Source organism: Euprymna scolopes, chromosome 19 (genome assembly GCF_053919585.1).
Source record: "Euprymna scolopes isolate OS-2025 chromosome 19, ASM5391958v1, whole genome shotgun sequence".
Classification (NCBI taxonomy): domain Eukaryota; kingdom Metazoa; phylum Mollusca; class Cephalopoda; order Sepiida; family Sepiolidae; genus Euprymna; species Euprymna scolopes.
This window is the reverse complement of record NC_136500.1, coordinates 146,712,676-146,730,296: the sequence shown is the minus strand read 5'-3', so window position 1 is coordinate 146,730,296 and position 17,621 is coordinate 146,712,676. Positions and strand designations below refer to the sequence as shown.

At 32.9% G+C, this 17,621-nt stretch overlaps 1 protein-coding gene across 2 annotated transcripts in view; it reads left to right on the top strand.

Moving 5' to 3' along the window:
• Positions 1-17,621, top strand: part of LOC145240040 (fibrillin-3-like) — a 671,777-nt gene that overhangs the window by 588,743 nt on the left and 65,413 nt on the right. For both annotated transcript variants that reach the window (XM_080103628.1, XM_080103629.1), the window contains 3 exons: positions 4,530-4,679; positions 8,114-8,173; positions 16,995-17,120. In XM_080103628.1, coding sequence (XP_079959754.1) covers positions 4,530-4,679; positions 8,114-8,173; positions 16,995-17,120 — 336 coding nt within the window. The remainder of the gene's footprint in view (positions 1-4,529; positions 4,680-8,113; positions 8,174-16,994; positions 17,121-17,621) is intronic.

Sequence of the window (17,621 nt, the reverse complement as noted above, 5' to 3'; positions counted from 1 at the left end):
ATGAGAAGGAAAGTATTTCTTCGAAACTCCGCGGATTAAGGACTATCCACTTATTTAGTGTTTCCTTTTCAGATTAAATATGTTTTTAACTCTTTTTCAAAGTGTTTTTAATATGTTTTATTAATTATTGGCTCTTATATATATATATATATATATATATATATATATATATATATATATATATATATAATATTAATCGCGAAAGTAATCACAAAATTTTAAAGCGTCTAGTATAGTAACTGCCATAAACAAATAATACTAAAGAAGAAGCTACGTAAAAACAACGAAGACTCAAGCAGGGGACGAAAATGTACGGAAGTACGTGACAGTTAAAATTGGGGACAAGAATGTTTGAATTCAGCTTGACGGTCGTTCGGAGTTTTCCATCATAAACCATTAAAGTTGGTTCAAAATCGGAAAAAAAAACGAAGATGACGAGAATCATTTCCGCGGTAACAAGATTTCACAGATTTCTCCATGGACGACATTTCAAACTTCAAACTGATCTCTACCTTCGGCTCAAAGAAAAGGTTGCATACACATACGGCAAACAGGCTCCAAAGATGGAGAACAATCCTACTAAATTACGATTTTGATACGAAGTTCCTTCTGTCAAAGAAGTTAGGACACACAGACGGGCTATCTCGGTTAATACCAAAGAATGGTGAACCACTTGAAGATTCGGTGATCGCAATACTACGATCAGAGGGAGATTATAGTTCGATCTTATGCAACACTGTGAAAGAACTTCCCGTTACTCTGGGTGATATAAGGAAAGAAGTCGAAAGCAACGATTTTATAAGAGAAATCTAGGAAAAACTGCAGATTAAAAAGTAGCAGAGGTTTTCTCAACATGCGACCAGGTATTATTATATCAGGAGAGTAGTTGTTCTAGCGACCTTCCAGAAGATAATTTCACAGAAATAACTTTTTGTGCTTGGTAGTGTTCTTAGACATGTTTGATATCAGAATACCTATCAATAGGTATCGATAATCGATAATCGATAATCGAAATAATCCGATGAAACACAGAGCGGGAAATTTTGACCAATGTTACCAGCATTTTGCATTTGAGAATCTTTTTAACACAAAAGCCGTAAATCCGATATGACAAAACGAATAGTAGGTTATTTTATATGACAGGGGCGCGTACAAAATGATTGTTTCGGTTTTAAGCAGAACTGCACCATGATACTTGTATTTTTTATATAAAACCTAAACTAAAACTATTATATCCGAAAAAGCAGTAAATCCAAGCATATACAAGTCAGCAGTAGAAGCAAAGGTTGCATAATCACTAACCGTTACAATGTTTTTATTCAATCATTAAATTTTTTAACTTGAAAAGCTACTGTGTCATGTTCAGCAAATTACATCATTTGTCTTAAAATTCTGGTGTCGATTCTAATGAGAAAAAGAAATGTTAAATGCTTTCCTGGAGCAAGTATTGCCTCGTCACAAACCTGGAAAATGTATTCATTTATCAATTTGGAAAACCTGCTAAATCAGCTTTCGGAAATGACATTATTTATCTTTAAGTTATTGTGTAGTTAGTTGAGATGGAAAAAAACCTGATAATATGAAATGGTGTTGTAAAGCAAGCGTTTCTTAATCACTAACCATTTCAATGGTTTTATGTATTCATTTGAAAACCTGGTGCATCATGTTCCAGACATTACATCAGTTCTCTTAAAATTCTAGAGTCGGTTGTGGAAAAAGAAACACGGTAATCGTGAATTTTATAGTGCTGCAATATTTGAAAGGATTATCACACAGGACACCCTGGTGCCACCAGAATGAAAAGTTTAATGCGTTCATACATGTACTAGAAAAACATGGACAATGATATTGAAGAAAAGGTGAAAGCATGTAGAGGATGTACACTAGCTGATAAAGCGCTACTAATTCAAATTAGCCCATGGCCCAAAATTGACTGCTGAAGGTCGATGATACACGTAGACTGCGCGGGACAACACTTGATGGACAGTGCTATCTCTTAGATAGAAGTGGACAGCTTCTCTAAGTGGTCTGAAGGCTTTAGGTGCAAAAGCCCAACTACGAACTTCACTATAAAAACTCTTTTTGAGTTATTTGTAGGGTTTGGCGTGATCGGCTGTTTAGTGTTACTCAGTTTATATCGGGGGAATTTAAATAGTTCATGGAGGACTTCCAAGTGGACCACATCACAACTCCAACTTAGCCTCACCAGGTCAAACCGATAGGCCTAAAGATTTGTGGACACCTTGAAGAGGGCTTTGAAAAAGGCAAAGTACACTGCATCCGAAAAAGCGTTGCAACAATTTCTTACTGCATAACGAGAATACACCAATCCAGATTTCTCCGGCGGAAGTAATGTTCGTGAAAAGAATACGGCCAGTTGTTGACAAATTATTGCTAAACAGATAAAACCCGCAAAGACAACCGTTCCCAAGAAGAATTATGTGTCGGGAGAAAAATATTCTTCCAGATACACAAAGATAATAATACTTTCTGGAAACAAGGAACAATCAAGAAGAGGATTGGTCGTATGGTCTACATGGTGGAAGAACATGCATAAGAACGACTTGAACAAGACATACCAACGCACGAACGAGTTAAGTGAAACTCCGCCAAAAGAAGAGACGTTGGACCTACTGTATGACGTATTACACCTGGAACCCACACAAACTAGTACCGAAATACGTCGTTCCGATAGAAAAAGGAAACTGGCAGACTCCTTGGATGTCAACTCGAGAAAGAAAAACTATATTTCGGAATAATAAATCTTCAAGGCGGGGGTATTCTGGGATAGTTAACACCCCTATATTTATGATAGTATGGATTCGTCTGGCACTATGTAAGTCAGACATTTCTGCCGTCGAGCATGGAGCACACGCATAAGTCTCCTCTTGGACGGCCTGGTGGCTGCTCTGACGCTTGGTCAATGGAGAGGGAAACCTCTCTATACTAAGACAATTTTATGTTTGCACGCTGCCAGAGTGCCCCCTCTGGGGGAGCTGGTTTTCTCCCACGTAAAAAACGACTTTGTATCACATTTTGTTTTCGTGGGGAAACAAAAAAATACTGAGAGCACACGCGTAGTTAAACTGCTCGCAGTGAACACCAGGACTCTTTCACCTTAATATTGTGATCCCCTAAACGGGACCACAACAGTGACCTTCACGTTGCTCAGAAGCCCTATCTGTCCTATTAGTTCGGAACTGATGACAATAACAGCCCTGATATAAAGATAGGGCTTCTGAGCAACGTGAAGGTAACTTATCTGAAAGAAGGTGAACTAAAAATCTCATAGTCTGGTATGAAACATTCATCATTCAGTTTGTCATTAGATCGTCCGTGCTCAAAAAATGGATTGTATGCTGCGCAAGCTCAATTCAACTGTAAAGTCACGTAAATGTGCTTTTAAGAGTTGGAAATATATTTTTATAAATAATAACATGCTTTATTGCTTCTTTTACTCTTTGGTCTTCGAATTAGTATCATGTAAGAAGTGATACGTGGTCACATGACATTTACGGACGTTTTCGATTGGATCTAATTGTAGCCAATCCCCGTTTTCTTTACAAAGTAGTCACCAATTATCGAGGCCCAGAGGCCACTCGAGGATAAGGGTTAAAGAGTAGTAATAGTCAAAGAGACAATATCATAGTAATCGTTAGAAGTGTAAATTTGGTCAATTGGATTACTTAAGGGGAACGGCTCATCAAGAACTTGTTTACATTGGACTTGAAGACGACCATATTGTAGTCAGGTTGAAAGCACGCAAGCAGAAGAGAGTTCCACATGTGTGCAGTTCTAGGAAAGAAGCGTTAATCATGGAATCCATGTTTAGATTTAGGCACAGATAAAGAGTGAGGGAAACTATTGATAGTGGTTTCAGTTAGGCGAGGGGGACCATAGATTGAAGCTCAGATGAGCACTTGCCATGAAAATAACGATAAAGCAGAGACAGGCTCGCGACGTCTCTTCTGTGGGAAAGAGATTGCAAGGAAGAGAAAAGGGCATCCCCCACTAGGCTACGAAGTCTATGCTGAACTTTGTCAAGGCAGGATAAGGTCTTTCTAGCAGCTCCTGCCCAGATGTGACAACAATACTCCATCCTTGATCTACCTGGCTTTTATATAGATAGAGAATCAAACGGTGGATATCTACTGGGTCGATGGAAGGATCCCACCATTTTTCCAGTGACTTTGCCAACGGATTTGATGTACGTGTTCCATTTCAGATCAGGAGTAAAGTTCAAGCCCAGAAGCTTGTGAAAACACGGAGCCTCTTCAAGAGAAGACACATCCATTCTAATTGATGCCAGATGGGGATGAGAGCGTTGATGATGTAAAGGTAGAAGCTTGGTTTTAGATGCATTAATGAGTTTCTCACGTCAAAGTATTACTTAAAATATTTTCTTCAAATAACACTGTCATGATTCGTAAGATGGCAAAGATTAATGATACTTAAATATCTTTTTAAGTAATATGACAACTTTTATCAATTTATCATTGTTTTTTTTGTGTTATTTCTTGTTGTTGCAGATATGAGGCGTGGATTCTGTTACCGCAAATTTAAAAATGATCGTTGTCTTGACCCAAGTGATATGAATATGACACGTTCGGAATGCTGTTGCAGTCTGAGCGCGGCCTGGGGTGGAGTGCATTGTGAGGTGTGTCCCAGTGAGAATGAAGGTAAGTAATTTTTTGCCGTCCTTTAATGGTAAGATAGAAATTGTAGATTTGAACATTTCGATAAGAAAACTGATTTTCCGAAACGCACGTACATAATTATTGAATGCATGCTTTCCAGCATTAGATTATTTGTAATTTAATTGAAATTTCAAATATTATGATCTATTTAAGAAAAAACGCATTCAAAAATGGTTATAGATTATAATATTTAAAATTTAATTAAAATTTCAAATATTACAATCTATTTAAGAAAAAATGCATTCAACAATGGCTACATATTATATTTAAAATTTAATTAAAATTTCAAATATTATAATCTATTTAAGAAAAATGCATTCAACAATGGCTACAGATTATAATATTTAAAATTTAATTAAAATTTCAAATATTATGATTTATTTAAGAAAAATGCATTCAACAATGGTTATAGATTATAATATTTAAAATTTAATTAAAATTTCAAATATTATGATTTATTTAAAAAAAATGCATTTAAAAATGGTTATAGATTATAATATTTAAAATTTAATTAAAATTTCAAATATTATGATTTATTTAAGTAAAAATGCATTTAACAATGGTTATAGATTATAATATTTAAAATTTAATTAAAATTTCAAATATTATGATCTATTTAAGTAAAAATGCATTCAAAAATGGTTATAGATTATAATATTTAAAATTTAATTAAAATTTCAAATATTATGATCTATTTAAGTAAAATGCATTCAAAAATGGTTATAGATTATAATATTCAAAGTTTAATTAAAATTTCAAATATTATGATTTATTTAAGAAAAATGCATTTAACAATGGTTATAGATTATAATATTTAAAATTTAATTAAAATTTCAAATATTATGATTTATTTAAGTAAAAATGCATTCAAAAATGGTTATAGATTATAATATTTAAAATTTAATTAAAATTTCAAATATTATGATTTATTTAAGTAAAAATGCATTCAAAAATGGTTATAGATTATAATATTTAAAATTTAATTAAAATTTCAAATATTATGATTTATTTAAGTAAAAATGCATTCAAAAATGGCTAAAGATGATAATATTTAAAATTTAATTAAAATTTCAAATATTATGATTTATTTAAGTAAAAATGCATTCAAAAATGGTTATAGATTATAATATTTAAAATTTAATTAAAATTTCAAATATTATGATTTATTTAAGTAAAAATGCATTCAACAATGGTTAAAGATTATAATATTTAAAATTTAATTAAAATTTCAAATATTATGATCTATTTAAGTAAAAATGCATTCAAAAATGGTTATAGATTATAATATTTAAAATTTAATTAAAATTTCAAATATTATGATCTATTTAAGTAAAAATGCATTCAAAAATGGTTATAGATTATAATATTTTAAATTTAATTAAAATTTCAAATATTATGATTTATTTAAGTAAAAATGCATTCAAAAATGGTTATAGATTATAATATTTAAAATTTAATTAAAATTTCAAATATTATGATCTATTTAAGTAAAAATGCATTCAAAAATGGTTATAGATTATAATATTTAAAATTTAATTAAAATTTCAAATATTACAATCTATTTAAGAAAAAATGCATTTAACAATGGCTAAAGATTGTAATATTTAAAATTTAATTAAAATTTCAAATATTATGATCTATTTAAGTAAAAATGCATTCAAAAATGATTATAGATTATAATATTTAAAATTTAATTAAAATTTCAAATATTATGATCTATTTAAGTAAAAATGCATTCAAAAATGGTTATAGATTATAATATTTAAAATTTAATTAAAATTTCAAATATTATGATCTATTTAAGTAAAAATGCATTCAAAAATGGTTATAGATTATAATATTTAAAATTTAATTAAAATTTCAAATATTATGATCTATTTAAGTAAAAATGCATTCAAAAATGGTTATAGATTATAATATTTAAAATTTAATTAAAATTTCAAATATTACAATCTATTTAAGAAAAAATGCATTTAACAATGGCTAAAGATTGTAATATTTAAAATTTAATTAAAATTTCAAATATTATGATCTATTTAAGTAAAAATGCATTCAAAAATGATTATAGATTATAATATTTAAAATTTAATTAAAATTTCAAATATTATGATCTATTTAAGTAAAAATGCATTCAAAAATGGTTATAGATTATAATATTTAAAATTTAATTAAAATTTCAAATATTATGATCTATTTAAGTAAAAATGCATTAAAAAATGGTTATAGATTATAATATTTAAAATTTAATTAAAATTTCAAATATTACAATCTATTTAAGAAAAAATGCATTGAACAATGGCTAAAGATTATAATATTTCAAATTTAATTAAAATTTCAAATATTACAATCTATTTAAGAAAAAATGCATTGAACAATGGCTAAAGATTATAATATATCAAATTTAATTAAAATTTCAAATATTATGATCTAGCACAGAAAAAATATGTTCAACAACGTCTATCTATACGTAAGCGAGTTTCAGAAAATAATTTTTATTATCAATTATCTTTAAGTAAAATTTCATAAATGTTTACTTTCTTCATCCACATATAAACTTTGATCAATTTCGTCGATATTTTGATCAATTACAGTTCAAGATAATATGTTGATAAATTGAAAATAACTCATAAACAGACTACATTTTTCCTCCTTTTCACCCCAAAACAAGGCATATTGTCACTTTGGACGTAAGGGGATACTATTTGGGATCCTGTCTAACAGAATACTCTGGGGAATTGGGTAGCGTCTGTGAGTTAATACAGGTAATGAAACAGAGAAACAGGGATGAGAATCCAAAATCTAGCAGTACGCAGGATGAAAAAGAGTTTTAAAAATTATAAATGTGTTGCTTATTAAAGATATGTCTGAAAATTAACAGTAAAAATATCATTAGTCTTTAATATAAAGTCAAAATAGTTTTCCTATCTGCACATTCCTATTGAAATTTTAACGATTTTAAGTGTTCGAAATAGACATGCCTAGCTTTGGACTATTTTGAAAATATTACAACGCTTTTTTTCAGGGGGGGGGGCTCACTGTAAAGAAACTCCAGATTTTTCCGCAGCCTAAAACTTTTGTTTTGTACAAAATTTTCTTTTTGCTTTGAAAAAATAATTGTTATATCTGTATAACTACCACGACACTTGCCTGTAGATTCACCATGCATCTCTCCAAATCTAGCTCAATTTTTTTACAACTTAAAAACATGATTACTACTTTCTCAATATAGAGACATTTTCTTTGATATTAAAAAAATACACCACAACACAAGCATAAAAACATTAATAATTCTTGGAGTCATTTACTTTAAAACTTTCTACAATTAATAATATTGATTACGAAACTAGTTTCCAAAATTGTTAATGGCATAGAGTAATTGTATTATTTTTGTAAATGTAATGTTATTTACTTTTCAGAAGCCTACACGAGATTGTGTCCAAACAAAGGCAGAGTGGAAGTTAATGGTGTCTTACAAGGTAAGCTGAAATTTAATCATTTCGTCTCCATTGTGTGTGTGTGTGTGTGTGTGTGTGTGTGTGTGTGTGTGTTAGCAATGTTTTCATTCAGGCAAATCTTATTAAATAACACGGATATTTTTATCCTGTGACACGTTTTATATTGTTTCAGTTTTTTGAATAATCCATTTGGAAGAATTTATTTCTGACAATAACAATAAACAAACTAATTATTACATCGGATTTACTACCATGACACATTCCAGTAGGCTCACCATTCATTACTTCGACGCCTAAAAACATAACCGACCCCTTCTCTATATCATTCTAGGCTCACCATTCATTACTTCGACGCCTAAAAACATAACCGACCCCTTCTCTATATCATTCTAGTTAATAACGCGAAAACAATACAGCATCATACAACCATATTATTATTTTAAAAAATTATAAAAACGACAAAACTTGGACTTCATACATTGAATACCACCCCAATATTCTGTCATTATATGGCTTCCCAAAAACTCACAAACCAGATATCCCTATGCGCACCATTATATCTGGCATCGGTAGTGCAACACACAAAATTGCACGGGCAATATCCAACATTTTGACTCCACTACTTGGCACTATCAGCACCTCCCACATAAAGAACTCCGGAGATTTACTCAGCAAAATAAAAAACATTAATGTACATAACAAAACTATACACAGATTAGATATAACATCATTATATACTGATGTCCCCATTAAAAATGCTTAAATTTACTTCAGAAAACACTTAAAAATCAAACATTAATTTACCTTTTCCTCCCGACACTTTTATAAAAATCATTAGACTTATAACTAACATGACTTATTTTCAATTCAATAACAATTTATACAAACAAAATTTCGGTCTTCCTATGGGCCACCCTCTCAGTAGTGTATTAGCCTTTTCTTAGAATTTGGTCCTTTCACATTTAGATTACCTCTAAACACTGAATATTTTAGATACATTAACGACATTTTAATTTTTCTGCCTGAAAACACGCACATAAAAAACATTAAAGACAAATTAGACTCAGTCGAAACTTCCATAAAGTTCACCTATCAAACAGAAAACAATAACTCATTACCTTTTCTAGACATACTTATTATCAAATCCAATAATAAACTATCTTTCAAAGTTCACTGCAAAACTACACACAAAAATGATTACATACATCTCTATTCAAACCATAATAACAAAATAAAAACAGGGATGATAATTGGTTTCTTCTTACGCGCATTCAGAATTTGCAGTCCAGAATATCTGGACGAAGAATTCAAATACCTCACAAACTCTTTGAAAACCTTGCAATATCCCACATATTTCATATTGAATTCTAGGCAAAAAGCCACACAAATATTTTCCAAGATAAATAACAAAAAATCATGTACACCAGACCTTTCTCTTATAATCAGACACCTTCTTTTACCTACGCATACCAATAATACAATTATTTGTAACACACTAAACAAACTAGGAATTCCAATCATACAAACCACATCACAAACTATAAGACAAATATTAAAAACTACAAAGAATCTCCAAAACAAACCAGTTTCCAATGGAGGTATATACACTATTCCTTGCCAAAATTGCCACCATAGATACGTTGGTGAAACCCAGGGTAAGTTAGAAAAAAGGCTCCGTAAAAGAGATATAAAAAAAATAGCAATTCTCTAAGTGCATTATTCTCTCATTCATTGCAGCATAATCACACCTTTGATTTCAAACAAGCAAAAATAGTTAAATTTATTTCAAATAAACCGCGCCAGAGACATCTTGAAACAGCGCTTATCGCAAATTCAAGCACAATTAAACAATGTGCAGGTTTCTATAATGTAGCGCCATTAATAAGTAAACTTTTATTAAAAGAACATCATTTAATTGTAAATACAGGTTAAGCTTCTCACGCTATAGAATCACCCCTGTAATAATCAATACATATAATCTCAATCAATAAATTACATAACAAAAACACACTCATTTCATTTCTGTTACACACCTATATTTGAATTTTAACAGAAATATTTTTTCCAGAAAGAATATTAACTGCGTTGATATCTTTTAAAATCATATTAACGACTTTATGACGTTAATAAAAAAAGATCTCCTTCCCTTTAACAACGCAAGCTCCTATCCCTTTTTGAATTGCAACGTCTTTTTCCATTTCTAAAATAGAACAGCGTCACACTTTGCATATGAAATTTTTTTTTTAAATATTTGTCCTGGTGTTTTTTATTTCTTAATCTCATTCATCCAGAGGAAGTCTCGAAATAAAGACGAAACGTTGATGAACACATAACTCGGTTTGTTCCCTTTTTATTCACACACACACCCATATATATATATGTATATATGTATATATATATATATATATATATATATATATATATATATACTTCATTTACTCACATAAAATTAATATACGAAAGTATAAATTTATGCGTAAACTTTAAGTATTTACTTCAAAAGTGCTCAATACGTAGGTAGAGCTAGTTAGTAAGTTATAAAATATATACACTACGCTTAATTGCCATATATATTTTATAACTTATATATATATATATATATATATATATATATATATATATATATATATATATTGGACCGTCATTGTAACTTCATTACGACTAGAGAAGTATTATGTAGTAAGTTATAAAAATATATATGGCAGTTAAGCTACGCCGAATATTCTACGTTCCATCTTCGTGAGAATTTGTGAGGCTTATGTGAAAAGTTGTGGTTATCGCGCATTTTTATATAAACACATGGTATTGAATTTGCTTGTTAACCAGTTAGTTTCTTTTTAAAAATCTGTCTAGCCGTTTCGATCGATACAGGAAAACACATCCCGATAAATGCAATATGGTTTCCGTTCTGCAAGATCTACTGCAGATGTGCTAACGGTTATATCTCATAGGATTAGTGAATCTCTTGACAAAGACTTCCTTTCCAGGGCAATTGCTCTTGACATATCAAAGGCCTTCGACAAGGTATGGCAAAAAGGTCTACTTTACAAGATTTCCAGCTACGGTATAACTGGAAATGTTTTCTCAATCATTAAATCATTTCTCTCTGATAGGCTCATAAGAGTAGTGTTGATGGGCAGAAATCAGAGGCCTGCAGTATTAATGCTGGAGTTCCTAAAGGGTCCATCCTGGGCCCAACCCTCTTCCTGATCTACATCTACAATGATCTCCCTAAACACATACTTAAATCATTCGTTGACATCTATGCTAATGACAAGACCATCTACAGCAACACATCAAAGGCTGTAAATGACAAAGTTCTCTCTGATTCTCTCTCCTCTGATCTCAAACGAGTGGTTCAGTGGGGGAAGACGTGGCTGGTTACCTTTAATGCATCTAAAATCAAACTCCTATCTTTACATCATCAACGCTCTGATCCCTATCTAGCATCAATTGAAATTGATGGCTCTCGTCTAGGAGAAGCCCCATGTTTTGACAAGCTTCTGGGCTTGACCTTCACTCCTGATCTGAAATGGAACACGTACATCAAGTCTGTTGCCAAGGTCGCTGGAAAGATGGTGGAATCCTTCTACCGGTCCAGAAGATATCTCACTACTGGTGCAATTCTCTATCTATATAAAAGCCAAGTACGCCATGGATGGAATACTGCTGCCATATCTGGGCAGGAGCTGCTAAAAACAGCCTATCCTGCCTTGACAGAGTACAAAATAGACTTCGTGGCTTAGTGGGGGATGCCCTTTTCTCTTCCCTGCAACCTCTCTCCCACAGAAGAGACGTTGCAAGCCTATCTTTGTTTTATCCTTATTTCCATAGCAGGTGCTCATCTGAACTCCAATCTCTGGTCCCCCTCCCCCGCCAATCTTTTACAAAAAACATCCGTCTAGCTGAAACCACTGCCAAAAACTTTCCCCACTCTTTATCTATGCCTAAATCAAAACGTAGATTCCATGAACAAAGCTTCTTTCTTAGAAGTGCACGCCTGTGGAACTCTGTTCCGTCTGCCTGCTTCCCTCTTGACTACAACTTGGATGTCTTCAAGTCCAACGTAAACAAATTCCTGATGAATCGCCCCCCTTAAGTAGACACTTTAAATCTCAACACTAACGTACTGTACTTACAATAACCCTTATCCCTGAGTGGCTTCCGGGCCTTGATAAGTGGTGACCACCTTGTAAAAAAAAAATGCAGAATGTGCCTTTCATATATAATTATTTTAGAGATTAGAGATAAACGGTGTCGCCTGTTAGGATTATTTTGTCTAGTAGAATAAACTTACTTTCGGACAATTTTGTTCGGTTTTCTCAACATGATGACGAACTACGTGTAAAATTATGCAAGAAAGTTTATATTAATATTAATCGCACATTTTTATTTTATTTTCTTTAATGATTTCTGTGTGTGTGTGTGTGTGTGTGTGTGTGTGTGTGTGTGTGTGTGTGTGTGTGTGTGTGTGTGTGTGTGTGTGTGTTCATGTTCATGTTCATGTTCATGTTCATGGCGCATCGTCTTTTTTATTCCCATACATCTTTCCCCGGGGAATCTGGGATCGAATGACCTTATTTCTTTATTCGTTTTATTTTCTCGTTTCTTTTTACTTCACGCGAACATATTTTTATCACACGAATTATCATCATTGTCCTCGACCGCGTATATATATATTTTGTGTGTGTGTGGCTATTTGTTTTATATACTTTTATATGTGTTCATCTGTCGTTTCAAGATTCCTTTATGTCCCTATTTACTTGCTTCCCTACGAAGGCAAAGTGAGACACAAGGTCACTCTTTTTATGTAGAAAATACCTCCCTCAAAAAGGAGCACTTTGGATTTAAACAGAAACAAAAAATTACTTCAGTTTAGAAGTTTTTCTTCGTTGAGCGAGATAAAAAAAAAAAAAGATGAAGTGTACTACTGTAACAGATATTATACTTTGATCCTAGCCATGAGTGCAAATATTACATGCCTAAGTTCAGCTGGTAAATGATAGAAGAAACCAAAATGGCGACGCTGGGATGTGTTAGATTATGCCGGGGCGACATCGAGTTACTTTGCTGCATAATACTCGATTTAGGAAAATTTGACTATTATTATAATAATTATTATATAGTATATAACGTATATATATTAAAGTTATAAAGTTAGATGTTTATTTAAAGAAGATATTATTATTATGAAAGAGTATTATTATGATTATCGGTACGAAAATTAAATTGTGTTCCAAGGACAAATAATGTTTATAAGTTTTGAGATACAGTGGATATCTTAGAAACAATAAACAAATGAAAAGCTATCTCAAATACATAAAAATAATAGGTTTTCAAACCTAGGGATAAAAACAATAAATTTGGCCAGAAAACGTGACTGAAAGTTACATGTTAGGTCTTTGTGTAGTCGAATGACATAAGCGTAAAGGATTAATTTTAATATGTACGGGCAAGTTAGTTAGTTGAAAGAGGGGAGTTGAAGAGGATACGTCAGATTGTCCAGACGAGATTTATAAATCGGGGAAGAATTAGTCTCTCTTATAACGTTAGTAAGTGGCGTATTCTCAGATAGCCAAAATGTGAACAGAACTCTAAAGATGTCCGACAGAGAATAAATGTTGTTATACATAAATACAAGTATTGTGTCATGGTTCTTTGAACAACTAAATATGTGTTTATTTGACTTTTTTTAATTCAATTTTCACCTCAAACAAGGCACAGTGCCACTTTGAAGTAGGGGGCTTCTATCAGGACATAAGTTGCAGGGGTATTATGAAGGGAGATGAGTAGCAAGATGTCTGTTCACATTACACTTGAACTTCTGCATATCAGTACAATTGGGAAAGCCGAATTCTCGGAAGGGAGTTCCAAAGCCTAGCAGTTCTGGGGAATAAACTATTGTAGTAAAAGGCTTTCTTACACCTAGGGATCTCTACTATGAAGGGGTGGGATTTAGCTGCTTGTCGGGTTTGTCGGGGGTATTTACGTCGAGGGGATACAAGTGCTTGCAGTTCGTCAGAGCATTCACCAATAAAGTACTTGTAGAACAGGCTGAGGGATGCAACATTTCGTCGATGGCACAGAGGTTGAAGCCTAGATGACAGTTCAGGACCTATCAGGTTGGCGACTCTCTTTTGAGCCCTGTCAAGGAGTGAGAGACAAGTAACAGATGCACCAACCCAAATGTGGCAACAGTAATCCATACATGGGCGAATGATGGCCTTATAGAGGTACAGGATACTTTCAGGCGTAAGTAGTTTTCTAGCACGGTAGAGAGAGCCCACCTTTTGCACAACTTCTTAAATGTAGTGGTGGTCTATTATATAGACCACTATGATATACACTCTCTTCGCCATTCATCAAAGAACTCGTCTCCCTCTCGTGGTCATGTACAAGTAATTGTCTCTTCCTAACTATAAACATATTGTCAATACGCCTACGTCATCGTTTCGTGTCAGCATCATAACGCGAGTTACACGTATATAAGAGTTGGCCACCGACAACGTAATTATCTGCATGATTTGGTGCAACAATTATATGCATACAGAATATATACACTCTTACGTACATAATATACACCTTGTTACGTTCTAACAAACCCACAATGCAACATGTTCAATTGGTACCTGATAATATAACAGGTGATTTTGTTTTCAACGGTCTCGCGAAAGAACCCAGAATTCTCGCCGATCGTATGCAGATTAGACGATCATTACCTTACATAAGAAAGCCGTTTGAGACACAGAAGAATTCTTTTTTCTTTCTTAGGAGTTACCATTATCAAGGCCCGGGGCCACTCGAGGATAAGGGTTAGTGCGTGTACAGTAGTCAATGGGACAATATCGTAGTAATCGCCAGTAGTGGAAATTTGGCAAACTGGATTACCTAAAGGGACGGCCCATCAAGAATTTGCTTACGTTGGACTTGAAGACGGTCAAATTGCAGTCAGCTGGATAGCAGGCAAACGGAAAAGAGCTCCACAGGCGAGCAGTTCCAAGAAAGAAAATTTGTTCATGGAATTCACGTTTAGGTTTAGGCGAAGATAGAGAGTAGGGGAAATTATTGATAGTGGTCTCAGCTAGACTAGTGTTTTTCGTGAAAGTTTGGCGAGGGGTGACCATAGATTGAAGCTCGGACGAGCACTTTTTAAGGCAGGCGAGTTATACATATGTGCTACCTTGAAGCGTGACGTGTTATTGGAAGCTGGGTGAACAGAGTGAAGTTGAGATGCTGCAAATTACGTCATCAGTCAAAAGCGGTTGCTGTTAATTTCTGTCGTTTTCAAAACTTAAACGGTACATGTTAACAAGCTGTTCTATTTCATCTTTCGTTTTCGATCCGCATGTTGTATTTGTCGGTGCAAAAGCTTGACGTGTGCCGAGAAAAAAAAACGCTTCCGACACGTGTGCTGAGAAAAAAATATACTTCCGACACGTGTGCTGAGAAAAAAATATACTTCCGACACGTGTGCTGAGAAAAAAATATACTTCCGACACGTGTGCTGAGAAAAAAATATACTTCCGACACGTGTGCTGAGAAAAAAATATACTTCCGACACGTGTGCCGAGAAAAAAATATACTTCCGACACGTGTGCTGAGAAAAAAATATACTTCTGACACGTGTGCCAAGAAAAAATATGCTTCCGACACGTGTGCTGAGAAAAAAATATACTTCCGACACGTGTGCCGAGAAAAAAATATGCTTCCGACACGTGTGCTGAGAAAAAAATATACTTCTGACACGTGTGCCGAGAAAAAAATATGCTTCCGACACGTGTGCTGAGAAAAAAATATACTTCCGACACGTGTGCCGAGAAAAAAATATGCTTCCGACACGTGTGCTGAGAAAAAAATATACTTCCGACACGTGTGCTGAGAAAAAAATATACTTCCGACACGTGTGCTGAGAAAAAAATATACTTCCGACACGTCTGCTGAGAAAAAAATATACTTCCGACACGTGTGCTGAGAAAAAAATATACTTCCGACACGTGTGCTAAAAAAATATACTTCCGACACGTGTGCTAAGAAAAAAAATATACTTCCGACACGTGTGCAATTAAAATGATAAAATAAATACCAAAATATTCCAAGACAGAAAAACACCTCCCTTAAAGGAGCACTCTGGATTAGAAAAAAAACAAAAATCCTTTCAGTCTTAAAGAATTTTCTCTTTTTTTTTTTTGAGCGAGGATAGAAAAGATGAAATGTAATATAACAGATATTACACTATGATCCTAACCAAAAGTCCAGGAAAGGGAACCTTTTTATTGTTAGTCGCTGAGAAACTGTAAATAAACTTAAACAGCAGATGTTAACAAATTGTCTTGCTTTTTTTATTATTATTTACTTGGGGAAGGGGTCACCACTTGTTAAGGCCCGGGGGCCATTTTAGTATAACAGTCGATGGTTGTTAGGAGGACAGTGAGAGAACATCGTGATGATCAGTAATGGTGGAACTTTAATTATATGAGAGGATCTTTTTTTTTAATTTATAACTGGGTAAAGTTCTTCAATTAAATTGAAGATACTCTCTAGTAGGCTATCGTAGTAAAACAGAATACAGTTACCTCCCTTGACTCCAGGCAGTTACGAACTTTTCTGTTTATTATTTAAGTAAAACTTTCAATTCATTTCGAAAACTATTTTTATCAATAATTCATTTTTTCGTAATTTTTGGATATGTTAGTAATTTTGACATGATAATTAAATGAATGACATTTCTTTTAATTGAAATTCAATTGATTTTTTTTTTCGTTATTATTCCGAAGAAGCACCATGAATTCAAACTTTATGTGTCGCCATTATATTGCTCATGTGTATGTCTTCTGCACTTCAGATATCAACGAATGCATGATGTACCCCGATTATTGTAAAAATGGCCGCTGCATCAACACTGATGGCTCGTTCCGCTGCGAATGTGCGACCGGATTTGTAGTCGACAAAACGAAAACAAATTGTATTGGTAAGTTTTATCGTCGTAGCCCTAGGCGTATCAGAATTTGGGGGGGGGGGGTTGACACCCCTAACACGAAACTGCGAATAAAATATAAAAACTCGTAATTTCTCTTTTTAAAGTTGGTTGTTTATTTTCTTTATGGATTATACTTCCAAAATAAACTATTAAAGTTGTATAAAAAGTAATAGAAATATTATTATTTTATTTTTTAAAAAACAGTAATGAAATCAATTGAATTTTACGAGTTAAGTATTTTTTAATTTTTAAACTTCAAAAAGCTATCAAAATGTTTCTATTGATTCAATTTTTACGATATTTTCAGGGTCAATGTGAAATTTTATGCTCTTTCCAATAAACTGAATATAATATTTTAGACAAACGTTTTTTTTTTTAATTCACGCTCCCCCCCATTTTGAAATGTCTATTAAAAAGTAAATAATTAATTTACTCACCAAAGGTTTATACATCACAAATTGAAGATAAAAGATCAATAAATATTTTATTCAA